The sequence below is a fragment of the Orycteropus afer genome, unplaced genomic scaffold (assembly GCF_000298275.1).
Source record: "Orycteropus afer afer isolate SDZICR_OR568_19922 unplaced genomic scaffold, OryAfe1.0 scaffold01249, whole genome shotgun sequence".
Taxonomy (NCBI): domain Eukaryota; kingdom Metazoa; phylum Chordata; class Mammalia; order Tubulidentata; family Orycteropodidae; genus Orycteropus; species Orycteropus afer.
Window position 1 is genome coordinate 83,188 of NW_006922836.1, and position 9,655 is coordinate 92,842.

Below are 9,655 nucleotides of genomic sequence, written 5' to 3' on the forward strand. Positions count from 1 at the left end.
AGACCACATCCCAAAGGCAGCTACTCAGCTGCTTGTGGTAGATCCCACCATGGAGTTGATTGCCAGTCTCATCATGAGGAATAACTACCACCAGCTGCTCAGCTACTCAACCAGGCCTAGCCAAGTTGACACACAAACATAACCACCACAGTATGTTTGAGTCATTTGTGGTGGCTATTGTGTCAGTTGGTCTCATTGAAAGTTCCTTTCATTTCTGCTGACCCCCTACTTTAGCAAACATGTTATCTTATTCTATCAATTTATCTTTCCTGATGATACGTATAAATTAAGTGAGTCAAAGTCTCGTCACCCTCACTTCTAAGAGACATCTGGTTGTATTTCTTGTAAGGTAGATCTGTTTGTTATTCTGACAGTCCACAGTACAGTCAATACTCTTCACCAACACTGTAGTTCAAAAGCATCAATTCCTCTTCTGTCTTCTTTTTTCATTGTCCAACTTTCTCATGCATATGAAGCAATTGAAAACTTGCTTGGGTCAGATGCAACTTTTGTCATCAAAGTGTCATCTTTGTTTTTCAAAATTTGAAAAGACCTTCTGCAGTAGCTTGCCCTTTCTCCGGGAGCTCTGAAAAGCATCGGAAAGTTCAACATGCAGGCCTGGTCTTCAGTATAACTACCTTGGTACTGATCTGTTTTTATTGTTACAGGCAATGAAAGCTTAGAAGAGAACTATGTCCAGGACAGTAAAATGGGGTTTGTCATCAATGCCATCTATGCTATGGCACATGGACTGCAGAACATGCACCATGCCCTCTGCCTGGGCCATGTGGGCCTCTGTGATGCTATGAAACCCATTGACGGCCGAAAACTCTTGGATTTCCTCATCAAGTCCTCCTTCATCGGCGTGTCTGGAGAGGAGGTGTGGTTTGATGAGAAAGGAGATGCTCCTGGAAGGTAAAGTAGGTTTGTTCATTTGTTTTTCTTAAATAATGGGTCTGAATAACCTTATGAGCCTTCTGAAACAAGACAGATGGCAACTCTGGCTCTGTTTGGTTTCATAGTCTCTGGGAATCATGAGAATAAATGCAGCTTGGTAACTGAAAAGACAGGGCTGATATTCTGATAGAACTCACCAAAGACTACATAAACCCATTGTCATCTAGTTGATTCCGACTCATAGCAACCCCCATAGGGTTTCCAAGGCTTTAAATCTTTACAGAAGCAGACTGCATCATCTTTCTGCCATGGAGCAGCTGGCAGGTTCAAACTGCCAGCCTTTTGGTTAGCAGCTAAATGCCTTACCATAGCTCCACAGCTTTTTAAAATGTTGATATACTTACCAGTTAACATCCACAACTCTTTATCTCACCAGTGCTATTCCCTGCCCAGCTATCACCCTGGTTCTTCCCATGGAACCACTGGGACCTCCTTGTATGCCCAAGAATCTGAAGATCTTATACCTAGTCAGCAGGATCCTCCCCTGCCCTGCCAGCACCAGACTAGCATCCTTCCTGATTCACAGATTCCAATGCTAAACTGGTTGTGAAGTGTGTTGAATATTGTTGTTGTTCTTGTTAGGTGCCATTGAGTCAGATCTGCCTATAGTGACCCTGGGAAGCACTGCCTGCTCCTGTGCCAGCCTCACAGTACTTGCTATAACCGAGCCCATCATTGCAGCCACTGTGTCAATCCATTTCACTGAGGGTCTTCCCCTTTTTCACTGACCCTCTACTTTACCAAGCATGATACCCTTCTCCAGGGAATGGTCCCTTCCGATAACATGACCAAAGTAGGTGAGATGAAGTCTGGCCTTTCTTGCTTCCAAGGAGCATTCAGGCTGCACTTCTTCCAGGACAGATTTGTTAGTTCTTCTGGCAGTCCATGGTACTGCCAGAACCAGTACCAGTACATGGTACTGGTAATATTTTGAATATTACACCTGCTTAAAGAGTTTGATTTAAGAAGAAAACCAAATCCTACCCATGTATTCCTTCTGCTCAGGCTAACTTAAGTTTATGCTTATGTGACTGTTAGAAAAAGAAGAGAAATAATTTTCTTTTAGGGATTGAGTCCCTATGAGTATTAAATAATTACACAAACTGACAATAGTTTAGCCTTACTAGTAAAGAATGTCTGCCTTGAGCATTGTATTGTTTTAAAATATATTTATATGGAATTTAATTGACAACAGCAACTCAAATGATTAGATAGGAAACTTATTGGACAGTGAGTTTATGTTAATGAAAGAGAAACAACTCAGAAAAGGAAGATGAGAATGGTTCTACAACTCAATGAATGTAATCTATATTACTGAATTGTACATGTAGAAATTAAATGTAAGTGGCACAATAGTTAAGCACTTGGCTGCTAACTGAAATGTCAGTAGTTCAAACCCATCAACCACTCCTCAGAAGAAAAATTGGGTAGTCTTCTTCCATAAAGATTTATAACCTTGGAAATGCTATGGAGTAGTTTTACTGTCTTATAGGGTTGCTATGAGTTGGAATTGCCTTGATGACAATGGGTCGGGTTTTTTGGTTTTGGAATATACATAATACATAAGTATGTATGTGTGTGATGTGTGTGTGTGTGTATGTGTGTATATAAATAAAGAGAGAGAGGAGCTCTGGTGGTGTAGTGCGAAAGGCATTTGACTGCTAACCAGAAGGTTGGCTGTTCAACCCACCAGCCACTCCTCAGAAGGAAGATTAGGCAATCTACTTCCATAGTGATACCACCTTGGAAACCCAAGGAGGGTTTGCTATGAGTTGGATCCAACTTGACGGCAGTGAGTTTGGTTTGGTATATATGTGTGTGTGTGTGTGTGAATGTATTCGTGTATATGTGTGTGTGTGTGTGTGTGTATGTCTCCCATGTCATTTTATATATAGTCTGTTCTGCTAGAAGACTTGCTTTTATAACACTAATTTGATTATAAAAGGTAATATGCAACTGGTACATATAGAATGATGTCAGTGTAAAGAGTGATTGTGTTCATCATGAGTTTTCCTAAGCGACCGGGAGTAGAATTATAACTTTCAGCAGGGAAGAAAAGGGCCCTCAGGTTGTCCGCTGCATAGGCAGGTAAGCCTTCAACTCTGATTTATGAAAACATGAAATGAGTGTCTCCATAGAGTCTCCCTCTCCACAGAGGTGCACATTTTGCATGGCTCCCTAACATGGCTGCCCTTTCTCCTTTATCAGAGCTCTTTTTTTCTTAGCCATGCCCGAGTAAGCTTTTTAGCATTTTAAATAGCTTCTCAGGCAGCCTAAGGACACTCCATGCTGCTAGCCTGGGCCATCCAGGTATCTCTTGAGGTGTCAATTATTGTCACTTACTTACGCGTGTACACATTTACCTATGAATTCAATTTTCTAGTTACAAAATGAGTGTTATGTGTGTCCCCTGAGACTCCTTTGTCTCACATGCCTTGTCATCGTTCAGTACATGGCTTTGCAGAGCAAGATCTTTTGAGAAAAGCCCATCTAGTGTTAAAACAGCACATCAAATAATTTACTCCTCATGAGGCTCCATGTTGCTATAGGTGTATCATCATTCTCTTTTTACAGATGAGTAAACTGAGTGCCAGAGCTTTCTGGAGCTATTCAAGCCAATTTTCCCCAAAGATATTACCCAACTGAAGCCACTCCATGAAGTCATCTTTGAAACAAATAATAGTTTAGCCTGATTAGAGAAGAATGTAAGCATTAAGCATTGTGCTCTTTCAAAGAATTGTCTATATGAGATCAAGTTGACAATAGTAGCTTGAATGGGTAAGTGAGGATCTGAGGGGACAGTGAGTTTGTGTTAATGATGGTGCAATAGTTTGGATAGAGTTGTCATAAAAGATGACACAACTTGAAGAATGGAACCTGAATTGTTCATGTAGAAATTCTTTTGTGTGTTTTTTACTGTGTATTGTCATAAAAATAAACAAATAGATAGATAGATAGAAAAGAAATTAGTACCAGAGAAGCTAAGAAACTCACCTAAAGTCATACAGCTAGTCATTGGTGGAGACAGTGCTGTCTGACTTTGAGACTTGTAATTTTTCATCCATATGCTGCTGCCTTTGGGCCAATTCCAATTAGGCAAAGTGGCTGGCAATCTTCTTAGGTACCAGAAAATTCTGTTTGACCCTAGATAATTCTCCACACATCTCTTCCTCTCATATATCCATAAAATCCTACATTTAGAGAGTTATTTGGGGGGCTAATCATTGGTACTATAGTGGTTAAAGCACCCAGCTGCTAATGAAAAGGATGGCAGTTTGAACCCACCAGCCACTCCATAGGAGAAAGATGTGACAGTCTGCTTCCATAAAGACTACATCTTTGAAAACCCTATGGAGCAGTTGTACTCTGTTCTATAGGGTTGCTCTGAGTCAGAATCAAATCAACAACAGGGGAAGGACAAATTGTTTAAGCATTGCCAACAGTCAAAACAATGAATTCATCAGATTCCTTCCAAACTACCAGTTAGGTGGGAGCAGAGTTTTGTTGGAGTATAAGTGGGATGGATGGGACGGTCCAGGGCCTGGGCATGTGAAAAGCTTCTGAGTGCTGAATGCCTTAGGACATGGTACCAGGAAGAACAAGTGGGCCTGCAGTTTAGAAAACTGATCTCCCTCTATACCCATGGTTATAATCATTCCACCAGAAACAAGGTTTAGGGAAGAGTCAGATTTGAAATGGAATCTTTCTTCTTGATTCTATAGGAAAAAGTACAAAATGTATCCAGCACAAGACAAATACCTTTTAGATTCTTTAAAGATATGAGGGTTCTCATACTTTCTCTGTAGGTTATCCAATATACCAGTTACTATGGAGTCGATTCCAACCCATGGCAACCTTATGTGTGTCAGAGTAAATGTGCTCTATAGGGTTTTCAGTGGCTGAATTTTTAGAAGTAGGTCACCAGGGCTTTCTTCCAAGGAGCTTTTGGGTGGTCTTGAACCTCCAACCTTTTAGTTAGCAGCTGAGTGCATTAACTATTTGTACCACCCAAGGACTCCTCTCCATTATATAGGTACACAATTTTAGCTTGTTTTTCCTCCATCATTAATTACATATTCTCATCATGAGCCTTCTCCTGGATCCTTTTTTCAGGAATCATTTCTTTCTGCTTGAAATTGGCTAGCTTAATCTGTTTTCAATTCTGTTTCAACCACCTCCCTCTACTTCCATCTCCTGCCATGCCATCATTCCTGCTTTTGGTCCAATTTGTGGTTATTTTAGTTAATCATCATGCAACATAATCACATAATCTGAAGGCATGTAGAGGATGCTGTAATGATGTAGTTCACAGCATGAGAATATGCCAAGTAAATGCAGTATGCCAAGAAGGGGTCAAGAGAAAAGAGCACACACAACCCATGAGGAGCTTCTTGTTAGTAAGACAGTGTTTTTCCCTTGATATCTTTCAATATTCCTTTTTTTTTTTTTGGCCCTCCAGCTTCTGGGGCTTTTTAGAAATGTATTTTCATACCAAAATATTGTGAAATTTTTCAGTTTCTAAAATGCTAATGAAGTGTGAACTGATTTTCCTTATGAAAGAGCAAATAAGAAAGTTGAAATAAAACTCCTAGGAAACTGATTTACAAGGAAGAGATTATCTTAAGCTAGCATTGCAAACACGCCTTCATGGAAATGTGCAAGGATTTGTCATAACATGATATGGAGTAAAACACAAAAATTAAAGGAAGTGATAAAGCAACTCATGCCAAACGTTCACAGCAGGTTCATAGCCTTCATGAGTTTAGAATGGGAAAATATCAGAGGTGTAGATCAGTATCATTGATCAGCAAAATGAGTTCAAGCCCACAGTTAATGCCTATTTGGGTATAAAGCAGAGAGCTACTCTAAAGGAAGTTCTGGGATGTCTCAGTAACAAGGGACATGATAATCCTCTATTAGCCATAGGTTAAAACAGCAAAAAAGATACATAATGTGCTCCAGTTGTGTTCTCTCTTCTCACCCTAGGTAAGTTTTGCTCACCTGGTAGGGAAAAAAGAAACTTCCTTTACTTTTCCAGAGTCTCCTCTCTTTTTAGGAGACATCTATTTGTAAAAGTTGCCAGAATATGGATATGGAGAAGCTACTGTCTACCCTATAGGTGACAGAACCCAGTTGCATGTTAAGGGTGGACAGAAGAGCCATTAAACTGATATAAGTTGTCTGGGGAAAGAGCTGGGTTATTCCATAGGGCCAACAGGCTTCTGAGGCTACCATAGGTTGATTGGTTGTAGCTATGGGAGTGCTAGACTGAGAAAGTTTCTGAGGCAGGTTCAGAACAAGGGATACCAGGATGAACTAGGGGTGTATGGGTATGTGTGTTGGTTTGTGTGTGTGTGTGTGTGTGTGTGTCTGTCTTTCTGTCTACAGGAAAGAAGGGAGCTGATTATGTGTTACTTAGTCCCCATTCCTTTCTTTGGGTCAAACATAAAGACCAAGAGACCATGCCTCTTGTATGTAGCCCAAGAACATGAGGACTCTGCTCGGGTATATATCCCACTTTCCTTAGTCAGTGAGGGAGAGAAGCAGGCATGATTTGTGGGAAATTGCACATGAGTTGTAGTTTACTTGGGGAAAATAGCAACACAAATAGAAGAATTAACAATACCAGAGAGTTTTCAATGGCTGAGAGATAACGTGTATGTGTTTGTATGTGTGTGTGTCTATTGGGAGGAAGGAAGCTGATTATGTGTTATTTAGTCATTATGTGTTACTTTATTATTATGTGTTACTTTTGTACCAACATAAAGATGTTCTCCATTTTCCTGATAGTAATAGAAACAGAGTATTTTATAGTAATATACATATGAATGCTAGAGTGATGTTGCCTCACATATGCATTTGTCTCGGTTGTAGTTTGACTTACCTTATCTTAATAAATTCCCACAATTCTAAGTAGTATCATTTACTGTTAAAATGTTAGAAAAGAGACCTCAGCTTGCACATTCTGACATCAGGTCCCGTGTTCCTTGCATTGCATTAGAAGATGACCTCCACTGCCAACACCAGAATGAAATGAAGTCCAACTCCCAGAATACACTCTGGCAACAGTGAAGATTTTTAAATGTAGCTTTTGTCATCCTGTAGCATCGTAGCATTTGAAATGACTGAAATAGCTGACAACAATTACTTGGATTCAAAATATTTGTCCTAATCAGGGAAGAGATCTGTTTAAATGTCAATGCACAAGATGTTAAATCTCTACCATCCTTACTAATTAAATATGTTCCTCAGATTCCTTGCTCTATTAGCAACCCCCCCCCCAAAAAAAAAAAAGCATCAGACTTGGTAAAAATCACTTATTTTAATCCAGTATAATGAAAATGGAAACTGAATGTGCAAAAGAAATTTGGAAGAAAAGTAATCAAATTAAGAAATTCATGTTTAAAGGATTGTTACTGGTTCTAAGAATAACACAGTGAATGCTGATTTGAAGAAAATAGGGAGTTCTGGTAGCATAGTGCCTAAGGCAGTTGACTGCTAACCAGAAGCCTGGTGGTTCAAACCCACCAGCCACTCCTTGGAAGGAAGGTTGGCCAATCTACTTCCATAGTGATACCATCTGAAATGCAGGGAGAGGTCACTATGAGTCGGGTCTGACTCAATGGCACATAACAACAGTGATCAATGCAGCACACATTGAATTATATTTTGGAAAATCAGAGTGAGACAAGTTTAAGAGTTAATATATTCTTTAAGTAAGCATGGAAGATACAGGAACAGAGGCTGAAGAATGGAATACGTATATTTGGAATAACAAAGGAAACATTGCAAGTAATCTAAAATACTGACAGTAGCCGTCGTTGGGAGGAGAGATGACTCTTCTCTCCCTTCTCTACTATTATCAATATATCACATTGGGTTTGTTTTCTCCAAATGTTCAGGTTTTTCATGACCCACGTGTGGCTTTCTTTGTAGATACGATATCATGAATCTGCAATACACTGAAGCTAATCGCTATGACTATGTACATGTTGGAACCTGGCACGAGGGAGTGCTGAACATTGATGATTACAAAATCCAGATGAATAAGAGTGGGATAGTACGGTCTGTGTGCAGTGAGCCTTGCTTAAAGGGCCAGATTAAGGTAAGCCTCAAATGCATCCTTGGCTTGTGTCTAGGGGGAGGTTTGCTGCCTGGACATAGTAAAGGAAAACACAAACATGTTTCTTAAATTAGACTACCCAGAAAGTCTGCACCAGGTTTACTGTTTTTCCTCTTAGAATAGCTAGAACTAAGAGGTCAAAGATTAGGAAATAGAATAGGCCAGTCATTTGGTTGTTTAGAATAGACTTTATTTGTATTGCAGAGATGGGCTAGGTTGGTAAACACAATACAGAAAGTAAGGGGATGAGTAATCAGATTAAAAAATGTACCAAGTAAATGTGGGAAACAAAATGAAAGGTACTCGTTAGTCATAGTTATAGCCATTGTTATAGAAAGCAGAAGCTAACCAGTGTTAAGTAAGCTTATAACTGAAATAACAGAAGTTGAAATGAGGAAACACAGTCTTTTAAGCTTCCTAAAAATGCTCCTTTGTAGCAAAAAGAGGTCACATGAATCATTCTCAGGGGCTTTTCCAGGCTGGAGCAAGTGAGTAACCAAGACATTACTGCATACATGAACCTAGAGTAGACATTAAATAGTGAGGTCTTGGCTGCACCTGTCAGAAAGGATCTTTGTAAAGAAGGCAACCCTCTCTGTACGTCATGCTATTTAAAACCAAACTGGATGAGGTGCCAGGGAATGGAGTGCAGCAGGGGAGGGATTGTGAACTGGCAGGGTATGGATTAGATGACCTAATAGGTCTTTTCCAGCTCTAATTTTCTGTGATTCGCCTCTTGGAGCAGACGGGTAGTCACTTAAATGTCACACAGCACAGCTGGAGCTGGAGTCAATTTGTGTGGCACTCTACACCTCTCTTCATGCTGTTGACTGCTCAGCCATTCTCAAGAGCTGTGGAACCATCTTTGCAGGGTAGAGGCCCTGAGAAACGTGCTTAGGGGTTCTTAGGACAAAAGTACAGCCTATGGTGCCTACGTGTCAGTGCAAACAACAGCAAAACCAACTGGTTGCTATCAAGCCGATTCTGATTGCTGATGACCTTATATGTGTCAGAGTAGAACTGCACTCTGTAGGGTCTTCAAGGCTGTGACCTTTCAAAAGTATACTGCCAGGCTTTTCTTCCAGGAGCTGCTGGGTGGGTTTGAACTACTAGCCTTTCAGTTAGTAACCAAGTGCTTAAATGTTTGACATACCCAAGTATCAGTATAGAGGTTGGAAAAACCTTAATTCTATTGACAGAAGAAGGTGGATGTCATACGTACAATGGATTATTACTCTCCCAAAAAGAGAAATGTGGTCCTTGAGAACATGATGCTCAGTGAAATAACTTAATCCCAAAAGGACAAATGTAGTATGATCTCATTTAAATGAAAAATCTAGAATAGGCAAATATATGGAGACTAAAATTCCTGTTCATTAATGGTTATGAGGGATGAGAGACAAGGGGACCCATGAAACCATTGCTTAGGGAGACTGAGATTCCCTTAGGATGACTGGAAAATTGAGAAAAAGAGAGTGGTGTTGGTGACACAACATATGAATATAATTGTTGTTGTTGTTGTTGTTATGTGCCGTCGAGTCGGCCCCGACTCATAGCGACCCCTCCTTGGGTTTC

The 9,655-nt window shown here is 40.2% G+C and overlaps 1 protein-coding gene across 1 annotated transcript in view; it reads left to right on the forward strand.

The window, feature by feature from the left end:
* The window catches only part of LOC103213071 (metabotropic glutamate receptor 1-like), a gene marked incomplete at its 5' end in the record, with an annotated part of 90,143 nt that overhangs the window by 6,541 nt on the left and 73,947 nt on the right, over positions 1–9,655 (forward strand). The window contains 2 exons of the mRNA XM_007958966.1: positions 669–915; positions 7,894–8,062. Of these exons, the coding sequence (XP_007957157.1) occupies positions 669–915; positions 7,894–8,062 (416 nt within the window). The remainder of the gene's footprint in view (positions 1–668; positions 916–7,893; positions 8,063–9,655) is intronic.